This window comes from Cloeon dipterum, chromosome 4, assembly GCF_949628265.1.
Source record: "Cloeon dipterum chromosome 4, ieCloDipt1.1, whole genome shotgun sequence".
Classification (NCBI taxonomy): domain Eukaryota; kingdom Metazoa; phylum Arthropoda; class Insecta; order Ephemeroptera; family Baetidae; genus Cloeon; species Cloeon dipterum.
Window position 1 is genome coordinate 6,774,633 of NC_088789.1, and position 25,023 is coordinate 6,799,655.

At 38.0% G+C, this 25,023-nt stretch overlaps 5 protein-coding genes across 6 annotated transcripts; 2 read left to right on the forward strand and 3 right to left on the reverse strand.

Moving 5' to 3' along the window:
• The first annotated feature begins 269 nt into the window (after nucleotides 1-269).
• On the forward strand, nucleotides 270-5,785 carry LOC135944045 (sodium-dependent phosphate transport protein 2B-like). The gene is made up of 8 exons (XM_065490733.1): nucleotides 270-380; nucleotides 1,048-1,156; nucleotides 1,215-1,355; nucleotides 1,415-1,543; nucleotides 1,607-1,798; nucleotides 1,892-2,098; nucleotides 2,149-2,277; nucleotides 3,079-5,785. The coding sequence occupies exons 1-8, from the start codon at nucleotides 342-344 to the stop codon at nucleotides 3,873-3,875; spliced, it is 1,743 nt and encodes a 580-aa protein (XP_065346805.1). The 5' UTR covers nucleotides 270-341; the 3' UTR covers nucleotides 3,876-5,785.
• A 546-nt stretch (nucleotides 5,786-6,331) lies between these two features.
• Nucleotides 6,332-9,428, forward strand: LOC135944044 (alpha-tocopherol transfer protein-like). The gene is made up of 8 exons (XM_065490732.1): nucleotides 6,332-6,576; nucleotides 7,299-7,393; nucleotides 7,688-7,841; nucleotides 7,900-7,991; nucleotides 8,290-8,391; nucleotides 8,795-8,905; nucleotides 9,015-9,165; nucleotides 9,226-9,428. The coding sequence occupies exons 1-8, from the start codon at nucleotides 6,411-6,413 to the stop codon at nucleotides 9,276-9,278; spliced, it is 924 nt and encodes a 307-aa protein (XP_065346804.1). The 5' UTR covers nucleotides 6,332-6,410; the 3' UTR covers nucleotides 9,279-9,428.
• LOC135944037 (clavesin-2-like) lies at nucleotides 9,356-14,491 on the reverse strand. Its single transcript, XM_065490722.1, has 10 exons — nucleotides 14,394-14,491; nucleotides 14,049-14,302; nucleotides 13,252-13,358; nucleotides 12,230-12,399; nucleotides 11,102-11,196; nucleotides 10,791-11,036; nucleotides 10,131-10,232; nucleotides 9,960-10,070; nucleotides 9,748-9,898; nucleotides 9,356-9,605 (listed from the first exon to the last, which is right to left on the reverse strand). The coding sequence occupies exons 4-10, from the start codon at nucleotides 12,396-12,398 to the stop codon at nucleotides 9,574-9,576; spliced, it is 906 nt and encodes a 301-aa protein (XP_065346794.1). The 5' UTR covers nucleotide 12,399; nucleotides 13,252-13,358; nucleotides 14,049-14,302; nucleotides 14,394-14,491; the 3' UTR covers nucleotides 9,356-9,573.
• A 913-nt stretch (nucleotides 14,492-15,404) lies between these two features.
• LOC135944040 (alpha-tocopherol transfer protein-like) lies at nucleotides 15,405-21,854 on the reverse strand. Of its 2 annotated transcripts, none has more exons than XM_065490727.1 (9): nucleotides 21,836-21,854; nucleotides 18,268-18,401; nucleotides 17,675-17,766; nucleotides 17,166-17,319; nucleotides 16,972-17,063; nucleotides 16,689-16,790; nucleotides 16,512-16,622; nucleotides 16,189-16,339; nucleotides 15,405-16,126 (listed from the first exon to the last, which is right to left on the reverse strand). In XM_065490727.1, the coding sequence occupies exons 2-9, from the start codon at nucleotides 18,395-18,397 to the stop codon at nucleotides 16,086-16,088; spliced, it is 873 nt and encodes a 290-aa protein (XP_065346799.1). In that variant the 5' UTR covers nucleotides 18,398-18,401; nucleotides 21,836-21,854; the 3' UTR covers nucleotides 15,405-16,085. The 2 variants fall into 2 exon arrangements, with proteins under 2 accessions (XP_065346799.1, XP_065346798.1); XM_065490726.1 differs by lacking the exon at nucleotides 21,836-21,854 and adding an exon at nucleotides 19,119-19,279.
• A 1,096-nt stretch (nucleotides 21,855-22,950) lies between these two features.
• LOC135944038 (uncharacterized) lies at nucleotides 22,951-24,467 on the reverse strand. Its single transcript, XM_065490723.1, has 4 exons — nucleotides 24,090-24,467; nucleotides 23,953-24,032; nucleotides 23,146-23,497; nucleotides 22,951-23,085 (listed from the first exon to the last, which is right to left on the reverse strand). The coding sequence occupies exons 1-4, from the start codon at nucleotides 24,465-24,467 to the stop codon at nucleotides 22,993-22,995; spliced, it is 903 nt and encodes a 300-aa protein (XP_065346795.1). The 3' UTR covers nucleotides 22,951-22,992.
• Between the last annotated feature and the right edge of the window lie 556 nt (nucleotides 24,468-25,023).

Genomic DNA, 25,023 nt, shown 5'->3' on the forward strand with positions numbered 1-25,023 from the left:
TCCTTATCAGCACGCGGTTAAGCTGTTGTAAATATTTAGAAATCAATGATGATCGCGACTAGTACCAGATTATAATTTTTTTAATATTTGCGCATATTTGCTTAGTATATACCACAAAGAATAAATATACTCTACAACTAATGAAAATGCGAATTAGTGATATTGCGTAATTTTTTGGCAGGGGGTTTTCGGCCTTCAGACGAACATCGATCGAGTGTCAGTCGAAGACAATCTCTAAAGATTTTTCATTATCTCGCAGAGGAATAGGTATGGCAATATAAATAGTGGGGAGTAGAATCACAAAATGCATTCTGCTATTCAGCTCGTTCGCGGGATCGACAATGACGATGTCTCAGGAGGCCGACATTGAGCAACCTCATGTAAGGAGTTCTCGACACAATTATTTAGCATTAGCCAATAATCAGGGTTGATATATACAAATTAACTTGTCCCTTGTTCAAGCATTAACAAGGCTAAGCAGTAATTCTTAAAGGTGCTTTCTCGCACCTTCTTTGAAATGCTTTTAATTGTCCATAGGAAGAAACTGATTTTTGCTTAGCTACTTTTATTACTCTTCAGTAGTAACTGTTTCCTCTCTATAAACATAGAAGAACATTTTGCAGTCTTAAACTTTTTAGCCTTCACTAAGAAGTGCTAAAAAAGTTATTAGTTACCTTGAAATTTCTTATAATCATTTCCAGAAACAATATTTTAAGGCTCGCACCATCGTTCGTCAGAGTTTTTGGGCGTGTCAGGTTGCCACGGGCTATTTTTTTCAGGAACTTCTGACAGCCAATATCTCCGCATTATCTTGTGAATCAGAGCGAACGGTGGCTAATTTGTCTTAGAAAAGATTTAATTATTTTCCGCAGGAGTCATTTGAACCGGTTAAATCCACCGTGGTAGTGTGTTAGCTAGGAGTACAAGTTAGCAAATAAAAGAGAAAGCTTTGGATGCTTAGTCCCCCCGCGAATGCATAAACGCTGCGGTCACGTGGTGCGTCCATGCTTGCAGTGTGTATGACCAGTTTCGCTTTGGATGTTTCAGGAGGCACTGCCTGAAAAGATGAAGCAGCAAGAAAATGGCAAGGTGAAAAAGGAAAAGAAAGAGAAACTGCTGGTCTTGTTAGATGTCCCACCGTCAACGCCATGGAGAGGTAAATTTTAACATATCCGTTTTAAATTTGATTAAAATTATAATTATGGTTGAATCAGAGCTCACAGGGAAACAGAAAGTGGAGAAGGTTTTTTGGATTGTGGCTAAAACTGTTGCACTCCTTACACTTCTATATCTCTTCATCTGCTCCCTTGATTTGTTGTCATCCTCTCTTATGCTGCTCGGCGGGCAGTCAACAGGCAAGTTTAAAAAGCAAATGCTAGTATTTTTTATTTAATATGAGCAATTCAATTTCCAGGTGACATTTTTGACAATGATATTGTAAAGAACCCGATAGTTGGACTGATGATGGGAATTCTCGCTACTGTGTTGGTGCAGAGCTCGTCCACCTCGACGTCAATTGTCGTCAGCATGGTCGCCGCAGGAAGTAAGAAGCAAAATTAAAACATAATATATGATTGAATCACTATTTAACTGTCCTAAATCGCAGTGTTTGATGTGAAGACCGCAATTCCCATCATTATGGGGGCCAATGTCGGTACTTCTGTCACTAACACATTGGTCGCCGTGACTAGAATCAACAACAGAGCAGAGTTCGGCCTTGCGTTCGCCGGTGCCACCGTGCACGATATGTTCAACTGGCTGACAGTGATCGTGCTCCTAATCATAGAAGTATCAACGGGTAAGGTTTTTTTTAAATCTCTCTAATGGTTCTCGTTTCCAGTCAATATTTGAGTAGCTGCAAGTTAATGTGATGAATTTATTAATTTGGTAGGATACCTATACTACTTGACGACTGCACTTGTGGCGAATTTGGAGCCCCAAGAAGGAGCAGAGGATATCAAACTGCTGAAAGCAATCACGGAGCCATTTACCAAGTTGATTTTGGAATTAAACAAGACCGTGTTCAACGGTTGGGCCGCTAATGACCCTGATTTTGATGACGCTTCTCTTCTCAGAGTTTGGTGCGGCGAAGAGAAATGTAAGAGAATGAAAAGTTGAAAACACATATTTTATAAATTTAATTTGCAGGCAAATCACTTTTCGCTGTGTTGGACATCGGAGATACTGCCACTGGAGCCATTATGACCGTTGTGTCGTTGTTGGTTCTGTGCGGATGCTTGATTCTCTTGGTCAAACTCCTCCAAAACGTTTTGCAAGGTAAAAAATGGCGCAAGATGAAACGAACTTACCGACTGTAAGACTCGTGCAGGAAATCCAACTCTTATCTCGAACAGCAATTTCCATGACATTGATTTATAATTGGAGAGCCTATAAATCTCAAAAGCTTAAGATAAAGGTTCAATGATTTTAAGCTGTATCGAAACATCTATTTTTGCTAATTTTTTGGGTCATGGGTGCATTATTCTAATAGGGTAGCGATTTTGATGTTGTTTGCTGCTCTCTTTAATCAGATCACTGTTGTCATTTTTACTTATCTAATAATGAATTCTGACTAATATAGACTAGATATTTTAGTATAGGTTTTTCAATTGCATCGATTGGTGGTATTGCACATATCAACTATTTTTGCAAAAGAAAAAAATGCATTCGCATAACTCGAAAACTCAAGATTCGATGATTGGCTACTCTTTTTAACCTTCACGTTTGTGCCAAGTCACCACAAGTTCCTGCAGAGCGTTGCACTTGCGTAATGGCTTATATGAATATGAATATCTTGGCACTGCTGTTTCGTCTGATAAAAGTTTAAAAGCTTTTCTATCAGTAGCAATCCATGCCAAAATGTGATTGAGAGTTAAGCAAGCACCTGAGTGTTTCACTATTTAAATTCCATTAAAACTTGCTGGCCCATGCACATATAATTTTTGATACGGTTGAAATTTTGGTGTGGAATAAATCCATAGCAACACTATCATTCCATCAAATGCTAAATAATTTATAAATCGAACTAGTCATCAGTTATATTAATTGCTTTAATTATAAATGTTATTAATTTTTCAGGACCGATGGCCCTCCTGCTCCAAAGAACTATCAACGCTAACATCCCGTACGTGCCCTGGCTGACTGGTTACCTGGCCATCTTGGTCGGTGCTGGAGCAACCTTCGTCCTGCAGTCGAGTTCAGTGTTTACGTCCGCCCTGACCCCGCTGGTAGGCATGGGCGTGATCACGGTCAACCGGATGTACCCGCTGTGCCTCGGTTCTAACATCGGAACCACAACCACAGCAGTTCTGGCTGCCTTGACGGCCGACGCGTCGAAACTGCAAGATACCATGCAGATAGCGATGTGCCACTTGTTCTTCAACTTGACCGGCATAATTATCTTCTACCCCATCCCCTTCATGCGCTGGCCGCTGCCCTTGTGCAAGAAGTTGGGAAAAACGACCGCCAAATACCGATGGTTCGCGTTTTTCTACCTGCTCATGGCGTTCCTCCTTGTCCCGCTCTTTATCCTCGGAATCTCCTTGGCCGACCCGAGTGGTATCGCTCTCTTGTGCGTCCTTGTTCCGGTCTTGGCGCTCATCGTAGCCATCGTTGTCATCAACGTTCTTCAGAAAAAGGTGCCGAAGGTGCTGCCTAAGTTCATGAAGGACTGGAAATGGCTGCCGCTCTGGATGAGAAGCCTCGAGCCGGCTGACCGACTCTTCTCCAAAATGTGCAAGTGTTGCGTCAAGGAGCCCACGCAAGATGAATTGGAGGATATTGCCACTGCCGAGGCAATCTACGATCTCGACCCATCATCCCCTCCATCTTACGATGATTTAGGCGTCGAAAACCAGGCTGCTGATCTGAATTAGTTTTTATTGAGTGTAATGTTAAAAAATTCCGTTTCGATGGAGAGGACTTTGCGACAATGTGCCATGTGATATTGAACTCAGTGAATTTGTGGGTTTCAGATGTCACAAAGATGAATTTTAAACCGTGCATCGTTCATTTGAGGAATTTCAATTTTCTGTCAAGTATGTTAGTTTCTAGACAGCTTTTAGATATTACAAATCTGTAGAAATGTTAAAAAATATACCGTAAATTAGCAAACAATTAGGAAATCACAGACTTTTAACTACAGCTTGAGAGCTGATAGTGCCCGAGTATTTATGCAACTCGCAATTCTCACAGGCGAAGAGCGCTGCCTACGTGCTCTCACGCTTACTACAAACAGTCGCTCCGCCGACGGAGTTGAAGATAATGGTATATATAGCAATCGCAGCCACGAATAGGCTTTTTAATTTTATCGTGAACGTAATTCAATCATCAATTGTCATTTTATGCTTAATCAAATCAATTCACCCATATACAGTATTAACACACCCTATAGTAGAATTCATATAGGAGGTGTTTTTTTTAAAATTCATCCTAGAGAGGAGAAGGTTATCTGAAGCAATTTTACTGCTTCTCTGCAGTGCAGGAAAAATGTATGTATTATTTTAGTTCCTCTCTTGCAGTTCACGCTTAAAAGGAATCTCGCGGCGAGAATCGTTTCACTTGCGATGCGAAGCTTGAAACAAGGTTTGTCGGTAAAGTGAAGGCAAACAAGGTAAAGATGGGTGGAAAGGTCGCTTGGATTTCCTCGACAGCTCCATCTCCGCTGGGTATTTCAAGATCAAAGAACTTAAAAAGTTGCATTGAATCAGTTCACCGAGCTGTCGAGTGCGTATTCGAGCCCACGCGTAAGATTGAACAAGAGCAATTCATTTACTTATAAAACGAAATCATCATCGAGAGATAAATTCGAACGTACGTTTCGACCGTTGCAATCAGGGCTATTGTTTGAGTGAGCGTGCGATAAAGCAGATTAGTCGATTTGACTGACGTCCGTCCTTTTGCAATCGTGTTTATCCAAGATAGGAAAGAGCCTGAATATTTCCGATCACGTGGTAAATTTAATTGCATTGAATAAGTGTAGCGCTGGACTTTCGACTCAAAGCCTCACATATTTTATGAGACACGTGAATGGAAATAATTTAGAAACTCGAACTCACGCACTCCAGATTCATGTAAAAATATGAGCCATCGATGAGATTATTAACTTTATATTGTATTCTTTCACAGCGCCTGATGACCCACTTATCGCGTTTATTGTGTGTGACGTCACGAGCACCGGCCACACCAACCTTGACCTAGGCGAATTTTATGAAATTCACTTTACGCCTGCTACGTGCTCAGGTTAACAATAGAACATAGAACACGCACAAACGCGACGTTTTACTATCAGCGTGTTATGACACTGCCGAGGGTCTTTTGTTCCGTTTTGGCAACGTGATTTGCTAATTGGGTGCATCAGTCGTGCAACTCTCGTGATCATGAATCTTTTTGGGCACTCAAAATTAAATTGCTGGTTTATTATAAAAATATTTCCAAATCCATAACTTATTTTTTTAAGCTGAAAGAACTACAAAAATCTTCCATTTTAACGCCGCAGAGGCAGATTATTGCGTTAAATTTGAAACATTATTCTACTTCATAGACCTGCAATGCCCTTGCTATAGTTGACGATGAAGGGGAAAACCTGTCTGATCTAGTTTATGAAACAAGTTTTTAGTTGTAACATTATATTTCGTTTGTCGTTTTGATGTTTTTTAATATTCCAGACATCAGGGAGTAAAATATGATAATTTGTTTGCTATATTTAAAAAAATCTGTATTAAAAATTGATTAAATGATATTTGCATAAAAAATTTAATAAAAATATTGTTTTGTGTAAATGGTACATCAATATTCCTATTTTTCGCGAAATAGACCTATGCCAATATACAATTATAAAACGTCACGAAAAACCCTAGAGGTATCCGGGAGTATTAAAATAAAATAGAGGTAATAAGCATCTTATTAGTTATTATTATTCACAAAAACTTTAAATAATACAGCTGCTCTTTTTTGTTCACGTTGCGTGGGTTTTAAAACGAAAAATGTCATTGTTTTTTACAGTGACATTTACATTACAACAGGAATTTAAATCTCCCAACGCTCCGGAAGTCATTAGAATATGAATTAGGACCAATTAGATGCACAGACACATGACTTGAAATCTATGCAAATTTTGGGCATCCAGTTTTGACTAGACAACTTGCGCAAGTTTAATGTCTTTGCTCTTTAGGAACTAGTTGAGAAGTTTTCGTGCACCCGACCAAAACAATATTATGCGTACGAACCCGGGGCAGCCGTGTTTTACTACCCAATAACGAGCTATATAAATTAATCGCGAGCGGCGGTGGAGGAGGAGAGGGGGTCTGCAGGTGAAACCTGAATCAGCAAAGTCAGTGCATGCGCTAGTATCGAACCTGAGTGTGCACTGGCTTTTCGCTCACTCTGCAGTCGTGCTCGGGACAGAGACAATGCTGACCAAGGAGCCGATTCCCGTCGTCCAACTGGGCCACTCGACCCTAACCATCGACCGACACGACCTGACGCCTGAGCTTCTGGAGGTGGCCAGGGCGGAACTTCGCGAGAACCCTGATGTTGTGGCCAAGGCTGTGGAAGAATTGCGCGATTTGCTGAAGGGTCGGTATCGAGAAATATTATTTCATCTTTTATTTTCCTGCTCTTAAGAAACGAAATTTTTGGTATTAAAATAAGAGCTGCCATTTTTTATCAATAAATTATTTTATTTTAATTAAGAGCAATATTTCCACATTCTGATTTTACTTTCAAACAAATCGCTAGTGTGGCCTTAGAGTGGCGTGAGAAAATTAAACCGCAGGGATATAAATAATGAATGGAAAGCCAAACACACCTTACATAATGACTGAGTTTTAGCAGCCTGTGCATATTTTTGTTTAATTTCAACGTTGCTGTAAACGTGCTAAATGATCAAATTGCTGGTTATTGCACTGTGAGAACGTTGATCGTATTGCAAAATAACTTTAACTGGCTTTAAGCTCTTAAAACCATCTGTTGAGCAATATCTCTTGCGGCTATACGGACTGATATTCTTTATTAAATATATAAGCTGATTCATCATTGTGAGGGCACAAAAGGCGATGAAATGATTCGCCGAAACTCTGCGTCCTGTTCTAACAATTGCGAAAAGTTCAAACATAATGTCATTACGTCTCTCGTCCTAATGTGCTTTGACGCTTGCGTGACGTTTGCACTTTTAAAATGTGCACACTCAATCCAACTTAATGACTGACCGTGACTTACGATAAATTATTTTCACGAATGCACGTGGCTGTTATAATAAAAACAAATCAAACTAATTTACTATCCGACGAACTTTTCAGCCGACAAGGAGTTGAACGTGCCTTGGGAGAATGACGAATATCTCATTATGTTCCTCCGCCCTTGCAAATTTTACGCCGAAAGCGCCTATCAACAGGTATGCATAATATTTAATTTAAATACACATGAAGAAACGAGTTGACCTTTTAGTTTTGAAATTTCATGCTTGCTGTGAAATATTTTCTATATTCAACTTGCAGGAGAACGATTAAATTTTTTTAAGTCAAGCTTCTTTAAAAAGTTCTGCTTGCCGCGTAATTATATAGGCAGATTACGAGATTAATATTCGTGTTGACTGCTTACATTAGCATCTGCGTTGGTTCATTTATAACGTGAATTTATCTGGCGGCTTGAGAAAGGAACTGTGGTACAAGTCTATACATAATTTCAGGTCAAGAGATATTACCAGTTCAAGGTGAAACACAGCAAAGTTTACGCTGGCTTGATCCCTTCAAAGGAGAAAAACATATTCGAGCAGGATATACTGACCGTTCTGCCCAACAGAGACAACAAAGGCCGTCGCATCCTGGTAATGGAACTTGGAAGTAAGTGACAGCATGAGTAATCTGTTTTAACATTTTCAAATTATTTATCGACTCGCAGAGAAGTGGAAGCACAACGAGTGCAGCTTGGATGAGGTTTTCAAAGGATGCGTCCTGTTCGTTGAAGCTGCGCTACTGGAACCTTGCTCTCAGGTGAAACACTTATTAAATATACGTATGTAAATGTAAACATAAAAAATTATGTTTGCATTAGGATGCATGACCGTGTATAGCTATTAAACGCATTTAAATAGAAAGTGTCATAATTCCGATAATTGCTGTCTGAGCTTAACAAAATACCTAACAATAAGCTATTAAATATATCAATTTAACTAAATCAAACCAAGCCATTCTGTGCACCTGATGCAATTTTGTGTAATTTGAGGTTTATATCATACGTTTACAATAAAAGTGAAATCGAATAGGTCTTACAGCAAAATATCCTTTCCAGGTGGCTGGTTCCGTCGTGATCTTTGATATGGACGGATTATCTTTACAACAGGTCTGTCAATTCACGCCGCCCTTCGCCAAAAGAATCGTCGACTGGCTTCAGGTAAATGAAAATTTAGTTAAGAGTATTTACAATCATTTCAATTTGCGTTTTTCCAAAGGTTTAAAAGAGAGGAACAAATATTTTGAAAATCACTCGTTTAAGTCTCCGGCTATAGCAACTCTTCAAATTTTCTAAAATTCTATGAGATTGTAGCATTATCAAATAATAGATTGCAAGCTGCAGCGTGAGTGTCATTGGCGCTTCTCTAGCGTGAACACAATTCGTTGCACTCGACTGCGTTCTTGGCCCAATATTTATAGCCTCCGCTTTCTCCCGCGCTTTGAACACACTATTTTGTATCAAATCTAAAAGGGCGAAGATTAGCTTACAAACCTGCTACGACTTTAATTGCTCGCGCGTGTCGCAAAGACCTGATATTTAACTCTAGATTGTCGACTTTCAGGATAGCATTCCCATGAGAGTCAAGGGCGTTCACATCGTCAACCAACCGTACATTTTCAACATGGTATTCGCACTGTTCAAGCCGTTCCTGCGAGAGAAGCTAAAGAATAGGGTACGTTTAATTTTTAATATTAAGCGGCACATATTGAGCCAAGTATGAAAACAATGCCTTCACAGTTAATTTTTGTGTCAATGTTTATGAGGTTGCGCAAATTTTGTAGATTTTCTTCCACGGCAAGGATCGCGCCTCTCTCCAGAAGCACATTAACAAAGAGGCCTTGTTGCCCTGCTACAAGGGCGAGTGTGATGCGCAAAGACTCACTGGCATGGACTGGTACAAGCTATTGTCTCAGCTTGACAAGGAATACCAAGGTATTAAATTAATTTTCTACATAATCACCAATGTCTAACGACCAACTTACTCTTTTCTAGCCGTTAATTCCTATGGATACAATAACAACAACCCTGACAAGATTGAAGGATGAACTCTCTGATGCAATTTACTACAAATTGTGATATTTTTTATTTAATTTAAGGCGGAATTGTGTTTGATTTAACTATATTTTTAGATTTTTACGTTTGTTTGGTTTATTTTTTGTCCACAATATATAAAAATTATTGTAAGAAAATCTTCACTGCAGCATGGTTTATCTTGTTCAAACACCGCATTTTAAAGCTTTACTGGCTTATCCTTAAATATTAATAGTGCTTCTTGCATAATGTTAAAAGAATTAAAGTGTTCTCTCGCAGTATCACATTTGGGAAGATAGTGCTGCTCATCTATTCCTTGATGTAGCCATATGTGTTGACCACTGCAAGAGAAAAACGTAATTTTACTGTAAATTTGGTGCCAAAAGCTTTGAAGGATGCTAAAAAAACACTTGAAATAGTTTAAAAATCTTTTCTTGGCATGCATTCCATTAAATGTAACGGAAGCATATCTGGATGGCTTACATTCATAATCCTTATTCCTTGGGGCCATGAGGCTGTACCACTGCTCGCCAGTCACATCCGGCAGGTCCAACTTTCCACCATATCGCTCTGGAAGGGCTTCTGGGTTAATGTGTTTTAGGATAGAAGGCCTGTTGGTGCCATGGAAGTGTATCTGATGGAGTGTTAAGAGACAAATTAGCAGCCGAGTTTATAATTAATGTTTTATTTTTCACTCTTTTTCGAAGCTTCTCTTGCATAAACGGTTTGAAGACCGCAAATATCATATTAAATATATACGGCTGGTTTACAATGTGCACTCCCTTCAATCTGACGGGCAGGCAATCCTGAAATTTGTATTTGTGATTAAACGGCTGGATCATGAAATTAATTGTAAGGATCCACACCTGAACCCACTGAACGACTGCACGTGCGAATCCAGGCGTAAATTGCATCACATGGCTCAAACTCAAGCCAGCTTGATCCAGTATCACAACTACGCCAGACACCTGTTAATTAAATTGTTTAATTTGCTGCTTGATTGATAGCAATTTATTCAACGAATGAAGTAGTTATTATATAGGCGCAAAACGTGTACAACAGACAACATATTTAAATGGAGATCAATGTTCACTGCTCGTTTTTGCGTTGGCGCCGTATGAGACGCGCGAATGAGTACTTTATTTGGTGGTCTAGTCCAACTTGCAAAATAAATTTTTAGAAGATAAAAAGTGATCTTTTGCCATCAATAATTAATTATTGGCTTGAAATTAACTAACTTTCTTCGTTTTGATCTGAAAAATCGATCGTATTCAACGAAATAATGTTAAAAAATAACTTATTACCAGAAAAGATTACGTCTTAATTGTGGGAACATTTGAACTTTAAGAATGATTTATTGCTGTCTGTATTGAGGAGATTAAACTTGAAGTATAAAATTCAGTAAAACAATCCTTCGCTTTTCAACCATAGTTGAGAGGCTATTTTTCCTACCCACATATTTATTAAAAATGCCTTATTTTCCAATACCCGCGTGGTGAGGTGATTTAGTAATTAATTTCTTTCACCTGCGTTTTTGGCTCGACCATTGCAGCCTCCAGAAACAGCGCACATCCCCTGAAAATCTCGTCCAGCGTGCAGAGACTGGTATTCCACTTGGCGCCAGACTCAATCAGCAGAATTCTGCGACCCCACGCGTCTCTCTTTGGAAGCACCGTGATGATATCTTGCTCAAACAAATTTTTCTCACTTGTAGGCTTCAACTCGTGGTACACTTTAGGATTTTTTAGTCTGAATTGGTAGTATCTCCTTATCTGAAAGATAATTTGAACTTATTTAATGACACGTACGTGATGGTACAATTATTGGCAGTTTTTACCAGAGCGTAAGCACTCGCGGCATAAAATTTGCACGGACGAAGGAAGATGAGAAGCCTTCCTTCATCTTCAATGGGAAATTTCAAGTCCTTATCGGCTGAAAAAATAGGCAATTTATTATAAGACGCAAAGTTTTTCCTGACCTTCGCCAATAATAATTTATTCATCAATACAGTTTACTGCAGAAAATGACAAAGCAATATGCGTCTTTGACCGTTTTTATAATCAATCATGCGATAATGTCGACTCCGAGATTGGCGGTGTGCCAGTAATTGTGGCATAACGCAATATACGCGGTCATAATGGAAATTTTCCTTCCCATGCGAACGAGAGCTAAAAGCAATTCCCTTAGTCACGCACCACGAGCTGCTCGCCAGCCTTGCACTCAATATAATAATTTGAATTGAGTGTGCAGCCTCAGGTGACAAAAATCGACCCCCCAACAACGTACATTTGATCCGCGCGTGTTATAAATCAATTGGATGGTGTACGGGCTGCGTCAGTTTATTTTTACAGTCAGCTGCATCACTCGGATTTCACTTCACAAGGATACAAAGCTCTTTAATAGGCTGAATATTTCCAAGAATTGATGCTGCAGCGATATTTGAAAGTTGCATTTTCTAATCGATGGGTGACCCCCTGATAGAGAACAACTCCGTGTACCAGTAACATGGGTGCTCTGGCCTCATTGGGGAAGTAGCCCAGTCCAGAAATGGACCTTGTTACTACCCCCGCACCTGGGTCCTGGGTCTTAAATTCAAACACAAGACATTCCTCAAGTGAAACTGATTCACGCATGCAGGAAAGGTGCAAACCAGCAAGAAGCGAGTTGGAATTGACTCGTCATGAACATCGACGATAAGTGTCGACGGTAAGTGTCCTTGCGTGCTAATTGAAGTGAAAATGGAACCACACTACTTCAGAGCAGCGCTTTGAATAGGATAATACCAAATTTTCGAGAGCAAATGGAGTGAAAGCACAATACAAAATCTCGTCTCGAGTCAACACTGGGAATCCTAAAACTAAGGCGATAATTGAAAGGGCCACCAACGCATAACATTAAAATTAAGTTGGAGTTAGAGCTTCGTCACGCTGACCTTGCGTCGAGGCGGCGGTCGCCTCTTCCTTACCTTTGATAAGTTCACGCAACTCTTCAATTCCCGCCGACCGGTTTTCCTCGGTTTCCCGCAGCTCTTTTCGCGCTTTTTCCACGCATTCCCCTTCGATGTCTTCGATTTCGAAGCGCAGCCAGAAGTTGTCGCCGATCAACAGCGAGGCTGATTCTAATTTATCCGTCATCCTGTAGAGGAAAAATTAAATTAATTTCCAAATGAAATGTGAAATTTTGTGACAAGGCGTTTACAATTGCCTTGACCTCCAAAACAAGTACCTAAATTTTCACACTGCCTTCCACTTATGGTACTTTTGCCATTATAATTTATCTCTCGTTACCATATATATTTCTGAATATAGAATTAATTACGCCCATTTGAATGCTGCAATGCCAAGCAAGACTTGATAAAACTAAAGCAAAATGCTCACGGGTATTAATTCAGCTCCTTCGAACCATTCCCCACTGGAGGCGTTGGAAATAACTTGAAATTTGAAGGCCGATTTAAATGCAACAGTGCGAAGAAACCAGTAAGTATGAAACTACTGCTGTCCACATAAATAATAACAAAAAGCAGGAACCGGCCCATTGAGTTGAGTTTTCGGTGCGCAGCCGGTGTTTGCCGCGCCGCAGCAGTTACGCAAATCTCTCCTGTGTATTAAAGTATTCGGCTGGCTGGCGTGATTTTACTTACGCAAGCGGCACGCTTAATTTAGGAAATCAGGTGAGCCACAACTTTTACTACAAAAAACAAGGTGGGAGCTCTATGGATGGAATTTTTTTATACCTTTTTTAATTCTCATAAAAATCTTCTTGGGTATTGTCAGATTTCAATTAATTTTGTTTTTTAGCATGGCTTATATAATTTGATTGTGATTATTGCAGTCAAGCTTAGCAAAAATACGTGGCTTATCGATAACGTAAATTTAGCAAATGCCGCAGAGCTACAAATCAGAGATAATCATAAACGGACCTCACTTGTCAGCAATTAGTGACAAGATAAAAAATAAATAGTGAGCATCTGAAAAGACGCGAACTTACCTGTCAGCGTCGGGAGCGAAGACTGATTCACAGTTGGTACAGTTGTGGTGCTCGAGCCAGCGAGCGAGGCCGCAGAGGAAGCTCAAACTCTCACACTCACTTTCTCCCTGCGATAAACAATGAGCGCTGGAGTGAGTTGGAGAGCCACGGATAACATGCATGCTTATATCACAAACAGGCTGGCGAGCCCAAGGGCAAATTAAAATCCACTCCCGGCTCTGATAGTACGATCTTTAAAGTGCGATATGTGTTTAAAGAAAAGTTTGATATTGAAAAGTAGGAAAAATACTAAGAAATTACTTTATTTGTGTAGGCACTGCCTACGCTTGGAGAGATCGAGAGAGTTGATCAGTTGAGGAACTGCGCCGAAGACAATGAATGCGATGGAGAATAATAATATACACTGATTTCTCTTGTTTAAAGTCACATTAGTAAATTCTATATATTATTCGCAACAGTTATGAAAGGCACCATAATAAGAGTAAAAAGAGTACACTACTCACTCAAAAAACAAATACCATTGTTTATTCTGATATTCTGATATAATTTATAAATTCAATTTATTGTTTATTCTTGGCTTAGCAAAATATAGTAATTTGTATAATTATTGTAACCTTTACGAAAAAGGTTTGCGCTATTATAAAATTTGGGCATACATTAGGGCTATATTGAGTCTTTAAATGAGATTTTCAAAATTACATCGAACGAACAAACATTATGAGCATAGAAATTAACGAAAGATTAGATTTTGCGTAATTGCGTTTAATAAATTATTCATTCATAAGATTTTGCCTTACTTTTTCGGGTCTGTGGAGCGCCAAGAGAGCGGGCTGTGATACTGCTTGCACCGTACTTCAGTCTACGTTATAATAGACTCACTCGAGCAGATAGACAAGGCAACAACAGGGCCAACCAGCTGGTGCTCACACAATCAGTGGCTTGCAGTCTGCCGCGGTGAGTGCACTGTAGGCTGCACAGCACACGCAGGTGCAATTACCTCTCAACAACAACTCTGGATATAGCCTAGCTCAAACCAGTTTACAAAGTTGTCCTTAAAAAATGTTAAATTTGATAATGTTCAAAGTGGATGATGTGTGTGAGGAACGCAACACTGCACGAAAATATCGAATAATAGACCTCACGGTGTGTCTCTGTTGGTGACTGCAGCTTTTCTGTGCGTGAGGCGCCGATGAATGTATAAATAAACGGCCGTCAGTGCCGTCACACAACTCGTTGTTCTCAGCTGCTGATGTGTGACTCATTGTCAGCAGTCACAGAACAGTCACTGAACCCAATACATATATTTTTTCATAAAACTCCCACGCAATTTTCATTGACTGGATATCCGCAGTCCTACAAGTCAAGCAAAAAGCGAAATGACGTGTTGGTCGATTAATAAGCAATTCCAGCGATTTATTTACGTGAGGATGAATATATGGTTGCAGTAAATAATAAATAAATCCTACCAAAATCAGTCCTAGACTTTCTTGTTGTATTTATATTTTGATTCTAAAATATTAACTCAATACTTTTTTAATTTCAACTCAATTCTGATTGCATCATAATATAGAATAATTATTACCCATTCAGGCCTCAACGGCGGAAAGTGCGGCATGTGACAACGCTGACTCATTTTTTAACGAATTGCTAGTCAATTTTTGCCATTGTTAGTGAAATTTAATGGAATTAAAATTAAACAAACGATTAAGCATGAATGACGAACACTTTGATTATATTTGCATATAACTTTTATTATATTTAATTATCAAATTTCTCAATTTTATGATCTAATTGGGTTTAAGTTAATACATATATGTATTTATGTTGTAGTGTTTAACACTTCATTGCTAAACTGATTGAACGTGATAATGCCAAAAATGTGCCTCTCTTTTTTGGCAAACACCTTAATTAGTCTCGAAGGCTCAATGCTAAATAATCTTTAATCAGCAAAGTATCCATCTTAAATTTATCAATGATATCAGGTAAATTAAAAAAAAATATTGTTCAACAACACATACATTTTCTGTAGGTGAATGGAAACAGCGCCAGGTAATATTTATTCATTTTATGAAACATTATTATTTTAAAAACTAGCTTAGCCTTCATTAAACAGGTCTCCTAACCGTACGGTATAAATCATTAAGATAGCTCGGTTGTATTATATTGCATTTTGTCATTTTATTTCTCCAGATAAGCGTACAGTCATAGTTATACTTATCACGTGATAATTTTTGGAGCGGATATAAAGCCTCTGCATAGTGAGGCTGTGAACACTTGTTTCGTATAAAAATAGTTAATAGTTGAGCAATTTATTCGATGCACAAATATCATAGTGGTACACACAACAGGAGGCGTGCATAAAATATATCACCGGCAAAACCTGCTCAAGTAAATGGTAACCAAAATGTGATAATAGGAACGGTTGTATCGTAATTTATAAACTGGTGCGTTCGTCCAAAGTAAAAATAAATCTAGGCAACGGAAACTGTGACTCATAAAATAGTTAGTCTCAGTATGAATTTGATACGAGAGGAAACTTAAAAAAGGAGATGCGTGTGATTTTCCGTTGCTTGGACGAACAGATCAGAGTGAAAATTAGCAATGGAGGAACAATAAAACCTTTAGCCGATCTTTTAATTGGCTGGTAACAGTAACCAAAGCTGTAAAATAAAATGGAACTTAGGAATTATTCCATGGAAAAAATGAGCATCATACGAATAATTTTGAAAAGCACATGCAACGCTTAACAACTCTTAATTTACGCTTGATGTAATTAGCTGCGGATACTATCATATTTATCATTTTGGCGAAATATGGGCAGATAGACTTGGTCCTCATTTCTTCAAATCCTTCTCGAGTCCGATCGTCTGCCAGTCTGGAAAATTTTAAAGTATTTTAAACTCATATAAATTATATCTAACATGTCTGCTCTATTACATTTTACGCTCTTCTCAGCAGTCATGAGAGGCTTAAACCATTCCTTGCCTCCGTAGTTGATCTTGGGCAGAGAGCCGCCATAGTCCTCAGGCAAGCAAGAGGGGCTAATGTGCTCGTGCAATTTCTTCATTTTGTCTCCGTGGAAGAACATCTGGAAAATTTATTTTTTATTTAACTTGAAACGGTAAAATTGTTTTTTTTTTATTAAAATATAACTAGTAATATTTATGAATAAAAACTCTTACAAAAGTAAGAGAGAATAGGGGGAAAAGAAAATAAGATGTGGCACATATGGTGAATTAAAATTAATTAGGTTTTGTTACCCTAGTCTTCAGCTTTTCCTGGATGAACGGTTTGAACAGCTGGAAGACCATGTTAAAGACGAACGGCTCCTTTACGATGTGCACAGCTTTAAGGCGCATGGGCATTGCGTGCTAAAAATCAAATAAAACGTGCATGAAGTTTGGAAATGCTTCTTCGTTAATTAAATTATTACTAGCCTGGATAAACGTAAGCAGGCGCATGGAGAATCCAGGCGTAAAGGCCTTGACTTGCTTCATGCCCATCCCCTTGAAGTCCATGATCACGACGACTCCATTCACCTGAAAAAATATCAAATATGTGAAACTAACATTTTATGGCAGTTGTTAATGGGAACTGAATTTTTATCATTAACTATTTTTAAAATATCATTTAAAAATTAAAATTTTATAAATTATCAGACACTGATTTGAAGTTCAATTTTTAAATAATTGCGTATGTAATTCCAATTATAAAGTATACCTGAGTTGCAGGCTCTTCAAGCGCGGCCAAATGCACCAGATAGAGCAATCGGAACAGATGGTCAGTGTTTACTTCACTTGGTTCCCATGAGCCTAATACACAAATTATTTAAATTAATAAAAACAATTAATATTTTTAAATCATTCATAGTATCTAATAGAAATAGAGTAAGAATGGCAAAACAAATTAACTACCTCCACAGTTCACCAGGAGCATCCTGCGCCCTTCTTGGTCTCTTTCAGGAATGACGTTGACCACATTGCTGTTGATACGTTGTTCCTCAGTCTTAGGCTCCAAATCACTGATCAGGGACCAATTCTTCGAGCGGAAGTCCGCAATTCTTTTGATCTGTCAAGAATATCGCAATTTTAGCTCTTTTTATCCAAACGTGCGTTGCACATAAAAACCCTTTCATAACACACGGCTCTTCAGCTGATGCCGCATCATTAACATGCTCGCATGATTCACCGCAATATGTAATTATCTCGTTGATAAACAAAATGAAAAAGCAACTGCCGGTTGCGTTTCAACAACACATGCAGTTAATTTATGCACTGGTATCGCAATAAAGGCTCGCGCACAAGCTTACAATGAACTTGTGTAAATAAATATTTTTTATTTAACAAATATTTATATCAAATTTTACCTCGCCATTTTATTTTGGCGGATGAATTATTTTTACTAGAATGTTGGCTGAACTTACCAGTTCCAACGCACTCTCTGCATACCAGTGTGATGGTCTGAGGAATGCCGTCAAAAATTCATCGGAGTCGCCCCAAATAAGGCCGGGCTCCGCTGGAAATTTTTAAGAAATCACGTTACAAATCGAACTTCAGACAGCTCTTTGAAATCTAATAGTGTATATTTTGAGTCACAAAATAAGAACGTAGATATTTTACTTGACTTTAGGAAACAGTTTCTTTTGAAAGAACAACATTTTTAAATGCTCGACTTAACATTTCCAATCAACTGCTGGAGAAATATTTTACCCAACAAACATAAAAAGGTCTGATCTCTTTAGCGGTGCAAAAAAATGCTCCTTTTTAATCAGACCCGCTATTTAATTAAATACACATGGCCACACTCGAAAGAAAGTGAGCCAAACACCAGAAATTTAACTCGAATTTTAACCAAAGTAAATTCTAGACGTTTAGGGATCACCAATCTTAAAAAGAAAGTGGAATTTCAAGACAAGTGTTCGGATTGGACTTTGTGAGAATTATTTAGATTTGTATACTTATATTTTATTTTAAATTCTATTCGTCGATGTCCCATGCTTTTTGGATGGATTTTTACCTTTTACCAATGTTTTGAGCTTCGCAAGTTCTGTAGCTCGCAGCTCTGGCGTTTCGCGAAGCTCTTTTTTCGCCTTCGCCTCGTCCTTGGCGCTCAGGGGCTCGTTCTGCAGAGCGAATCGAGCAGACATTATGCTGGAAAATAAATCGTTTTTATATGAGTTTCTGGGGCATAACCTTTGACTCAGAGACGTTGTTTTGTAGAGGACGATGCTTCAACTGATAACAAAATGATAAAGCAACATCTAGCAATATTGACTGTTAAATATTCATTTTTACGGCACAAAACAAGCTATGCGGTTGGTATAACTCTCAAGCAAAAAAATGATAAGATTATTCCAATATGTTTGATGAGCACGTGGGTGTTTTACAATGTCATACATTAAATTCTTCAACATAATGTGTGACAGGCGTATTAAAGTTTCGATAAGATTTTTGAAGGGTGAACTGTTTATCTGATTCTAATTTTGAAGTGATCTTCGGCCTCGTTGCTTTAAATGAAGTACCGGAATAAATTAACTATTACCATATGATTAAATCAGATTGAGTGTCTTGTGTCTTTTGCTAACACTGGCAGCACGTTTAATAAAATAAACTCCTTAAATACTAAATTAACTTTTATCTATCACAAGAACGAATTATATCGTCCACAGAAGCAGCAAGGAAGCGTTTTTCACAGAACGAGCGTAAGAAAGAACAAGCACTGGCTATGAAAAAATACAGGAATAAATTACCGGCCCTATCGCGTGCAAGCAGAAAATTGTTGTGCCAGAGCATGGACTGTAGCAATGCGAGCGCAAGAGCAAAAAAATACCATCGGCGCTAACACAAGTGCGTACAACGAGTACTTACAGCGGGAGTGATAGCAAGAGAGATACGAAGCGGTCGGTGGACAAAGATGTAGTGGCAGAGGCGGGCGATCGCCGTCAATAGCTCATCCACGATCTTGCGTTTCCACTTCTCCACTAATCTCCTTTGTTTCAAGCTAGTCGGACTTTGACATCTCTTGCACGCAATGATAACCTCTCACAATCTTTAAGTAAATTAATTTTAGTGTATCCGAGACACGTCCTCCACTGAGCCAATGTGCATCACGAGCATGAAATATTAATTTTTTAATTTTTTCTGAATATTATTATAAATTTATCACTTAATTTTTAAAGCACATCATCGCTAATTATTCTATATATCCTTCTGAACAAATATTTCTGATTGATTATTTGGTTGCAAAATAAAATAGATTAAATGAGATCCAATTTTTTTGCATATCAGCTAGAGTCAATAAATCTTAATAGCTTTTATTCGAGTCTACCAAATAACAGATTCATGATGATTTCATTTCTCTTGTTTTCAGACCATGAAAGTTCAACTGTCTGGGCAAACACAATAATGAAATGACATCAGCATTGGCATGTTAAGCAATATATTATCTAATTTTACTCAAACTAAGATAAGTTTTCACTATTAGTTGGCAATACAATTAAGTTTTCAATATTCAAATAGTCTTGCTTTTGTTTGAATACCAAGTATTATCAGACAAACTCTAGAAACAATGAACACTTCATTGAAAGCTTAGGAAATAATTTAACAATCTTGTTTAGTCTGTCCAGAATTCATTTGTGAACCAGCACCAGCACAGTCTTTTTGTTACCAAGTTCTACGTGACTGCGTCAGGTGATAAGCGCATTACAAAATTTCAGCTGCGGTCTGCCGCAAAAGGCAAAAATAATGTGTTCAGGTTGTTGCATACTTGTCCAGCCGGCCTCGATAATGAAATTCCTTGTGGACACTCGATCCACGAGCGCATCACAACAATAAGGAAAAAAGCCTACGTGCTTTTTAGCCTGCGTTTTTGCCATCGCATTTTTGCAAAATCTTTGAATGTGCACGTGTAGCACGACGCATCGGCAATAGAGGCATTTAAGCATTACATTATTTGCGCCGAATAAAAACAAGTGCGAGCACTCGTTGCGCTCGTGCAAGAGCGAGCACCTCTACAGCTATCGGCTCCAATTAAAATCGCTGTCAACAATCTATTCAGAAGTGCGTGTGTTCTATTTATTCACGAAGCGAGGCGCGCAAAATTCATAGAAAACAGTCAATAGAGTGAGTTATGCGCTATTATCTGCACAAAACGCTATAGAACACGTCGTAGTGGGATGAATGTGCCCTGTTGCCGGTAAGAGACACATTTTGTCGATGAGTGCAGTCGTAGTATACAGATGTTTGCCAAGGTTAGGCTCTGCTGCTGCGTGCCAATTAGCACATCTCGCGCAGCTTGATTGTCCGAATCCCAGAGCATGATACATAATGACGAGATGATGCTTAAAAAGTGCAAGTTTTTGTTTCCATTTCGTAGCTCTTGGATGTTGCGCATGGAGAAAAACAAAAAACTGACCTTGGTTCAGGAAGGAGTGGCGTATGGAAAAAAACGCGTCGAACAAAAGTCAATAGCAACTCGTTGAATCCCGGATATTAAAATATTGGTAAACACTGAATTTAAATTAATAGGGGCCACCGTTTCTTTAATATGAGAGTTTCATCAGCTATCAGATCTAAATTAAATTTGTTATATAATAGAGTTATGTGAAGCATTTCTGTATAATTTTGAATTTTCCGCCGTGACTATCCTGCTTGCTATATTATAATGTTATCCTGTATGAAATCTAATTTTAAAATGAGCAACGCGTTAGGTTGCAAGAGAAATTTCGTCGTTTAAGGAAAAATAAAATTTAAGGCGAGGCTCATTAAATTGTTGCAATCACTCTTTATCACAAATTCAGCGTCCACAAAGCGCTTGATAACTAAAGAGGTCCAAAGTCAACAATATTTATAAAAACAGACAGATTATTTTACAACGTCACTTTATGAAATACACTAACAGTATATACATTAAGCAGCAGTACGAAAATTTATTTGATTAAAGGCAATTGAAAATGTAATTCTTAAGTTAAATGAAATTTTATCGTTGTCCATAAATTTTTCATTTACTTTTCTAATAATTAAGTACGAGTGTTTACAGCTTATGGATAACCACTTAGAGTTTAATTAAATACAATTAATTTTCTAAGTATTCATAGTTTAGAAGTGCGGAGGAATTTGTTATGCCTTAAATGGAGTTTTTTTTTAGTACTTATCATTTTTAATGTTTAAGAACAAAAGTTGAATAATTCAACTAAAAATTTTATCAAGAAGATTTCAAATGTTGGGAGATTTTTTTCTTAAGGATTAATATCGATTCGGTAATTATCAGTGAAATTCTTTACAGAAGTAAATGAGTGCAAATGACTTCCTTATCATATACATCTATCTATATAGTTGCTATCAATATTATGGCAAAAATGTCAATTGCATTAGTGAGAGCACATTAAAATTAATAATTTTGCCGTATTGGTAAACGTTGCTTTCATTGCTTCTCGTTTCTAAGTCTAATAATGACGTTAACTGGAAATGATAAAATCAAGGAAATTAAGTGTCTGAAATCTAAACCAATTCACCTATTGCCCTGGTAATGTGAACTTAATATGCATTAAGCAATTCGGCATATTGAAAAAAATATTATAGCTCACCAGTTTCAGTACGGGTATATTGCCCAAAAAGAAGTCGTCTTGTCGCCTGATCAGTTCAAATCAGAGGCATAATGTTTCCCCTTCAAACCGATAAGAAGGCGAAGTACTAAACAAATGATTTTCCCGCACTTAATATACCTTTCTACTGATCGCCGAGTAAGGTTAATTGGGTAAATATTTACGTGGGTTTAGCTATTGTTAACCATTTAAGGATGAACTATTAAGTCAGCTGTTATGATATTACGGAAAATTATTAGTTGAACTATAACAATATACACAGATTATACCTATGCACTGATGGGTGGCTATATTTATATCGATTGAAAATATTAGAAGTGAAAAATTATCTTGATGCACGTTCTCGTACTGATAACTACATGCAGCCAGCAGTACTGCAAAACAAAATCCATTTTATATAGACAACTGCAGAGGATCATATTGGAAAAGCGCTTGACTGTATATTGGTTAAAGAATATTATTTAACAATAAATTATGACGCATGGATAATATTTGAGAAGCCGCTGTGTGCCTTTGGTAAGTTGTTGTCCAAGAACAACTCATGCCGAATTTAACTATTGGAAAATGTCACACGATTGACTCAGCTTGCGACAGTAATCAGAACGATAAGAACTACAAATAGAAACGGCTCAAATGAATGTATAGAATTGATCTTGGAATGATCTCATATTATGGTTGGATGTTATGATGTGTCGCAATCAACGGTCGCAAGTGCATCTCGGCAGTGCGCCTGTTCTGTCATGGCCAGAAAGCACTTTGATCAAGTGAGTGTATTTTGATTATGTGACACGCGTGACAATATCAACTCCCTGCTGCTCCTCCCCAAGTAAACAAACAGCGCTGACTAGGCGATTCGACTCGATTTCGCCCCTCAATGAGATGCCATCGAAGTAGAATTTATAGCGCCGCTATAGAGTTGTTAGTTTATGCAATATTTGATATTGACATGTTTCGCGGACCTGCTTTGGTGAGTGGTGTATCGATTCTGTGCACGCGAGACACATTTAGCTGATTAAAATTCGACAACGGTACAAGCCAATGTGAAAGATTTTTAGTTAGGCTGATCGGGGAAATATTTTAAAATGAGAATTCTTCCATTCATGAGTGCTAAGATTTCATTAAAACTTCTAAAATTCAAATTAGTTATCGAAACACAAGATGTCAAAATAATTATCAAAAGCCACCTCTTTGCCACCGTACGGAATAAAGCACCTGTGATGCGAGGGGTGAATCTGAAAATTAAGCGATTTTAGCGATCTTTCATATTTATTATTTAAAATTTAAAATTGTACTTTTCCGCAAACTTCTACACCCTCATGCTGTACACGTCCAATGTACAGGATTTCGCCATCAGAAGCCTGTCCCCCTGGTACAGCGTTTTTCGGGATCACGTCATATCCGCTACTCATAGAAATCCAACTGTAGCCACTGCCGCAGAGGACTTCGTAATCAATCTTAATGTGCTCATTGCCGTCGTAGCCAACGTAGGCCACTTTGTGTGCTGGCACCGCCTTGCCAGGAATCAGGTCACTCTCATGCCACGATCTGCAAACGTATATGGGTCCATGGTGGTCATTGCCTGCCGAAAATGCGGAAGAAGGGATATCGCCGCTATTCGCATTCAGCCAGTCACCTTCCTTTCCCCTGAAACAGCAGAGTAATTTTGTCTAATCAACTTTTCATTAATTCATCAATTATTCTTATTTTCTGAAAATAAAATTAAGTTGAAGTCTTGTACTAAACAACGTTCGCTCCTCTTCGTATAATTACGAATTTTTGCAATATTTATCTCATTTATCTTAGTTCATTCAAAACGCAAAAACAATTTAACTTTCGAATTGCTTCATATCACAATTAATTCTGTTGTTTTCATGAGGGAATAATATCATTATCCTGTTCAAATTATTAATTTTCGGATATTAATAAAAATTTATCAACACTGTATTTTTGTAAACGACAAAACTACCATGCACATTATTTTTTGTTAAATTGCTGCTGATGTAGCAGCTGAGCGAGGACCAGGCGATAATTCATTCTGAATTGCCTGCTCTTGTAAAATTTTCTAAATAAACATATACTTTCAGAAATAAAAAATATACCTGATCAGGATTTCGCAGGAAGGCATAGCCAACTCCTTACCTTCCCAAGGAACGTAGCATGAAGCATGAGAAAGTTGAATCTGAAATTTAACAAAAACGAATATAATTGTTCTATAAAAAAGTGTACAAACTATTACCTTTCCAATCGAGTTAGCTCCGTCTATATGAACCTTTCCAACATAGAGCGACTCACCGTCATTAGTGTGCCCGCCGACTACTGCATCCTCAGGTGCATTTTTTTCAGAAGCGTAGAATGTTTGCCAGAAGAAATTTTTGCCAGTTAAAATTTCAAAGTTATCTTTGCTTTCTTCCTTCCCGCTCCAACTGATGAACGCATTCCCTTGCGCAGGGTTAGCCTTCCCTGGAATCAGGTCGCCTTCGTGCCAAGCCCGAGCAACGAAAATTGGCTGATCCTCCTTATCATACCCACCAACGAATGCTTCGGCTGAGCTAGGAATTTGGTTGATGTCACTCTGAGTCCAGGTATCTTTGGACGCATCAGATGAACCCTGCATTTTGAATTTTTGAAACTTTTGCTCTATACTGAATACTGAGTAGTTTTTAGAAATGATCAAACTCTTCTGAATTAATTGAGTTTATGTTGTTTCTTAGTTTTTCCTCACGGTATCGAAGATCTTATCACCTGTTTGCTTTGATAGCAGTACTGATATCCTGCCTTAATTGCATTGAGAATTATAAAATCTTTATTATGTGTGTAACGTAGTATACGTAATAAACCTACAGATGACATCACTCTTATTAAAGTATATACTCTACAGACATTACTCATGAGAAATTTCATTTAAATAGATAACATAAGTTAGTAATTACTTTTGTTTCCCTATTGTTAGCAGTTCAATCAGTTCCATTTACTGGAAAAATAATCAAACGCATTGATCTGGATTCTTTTTTCCCCTAGCGCCAGAACTGAACAGGTTGGTTAGCCTTGGATGGTAGCACTGTCATCACATTTCGCTGATTAAAATTCGACAGCCATCCAAACCAATGGGAAAGATTTTTAGCTAAGCTGATCGGGAAAATATTTAAAATGAGAATTCAACGATTCATGTA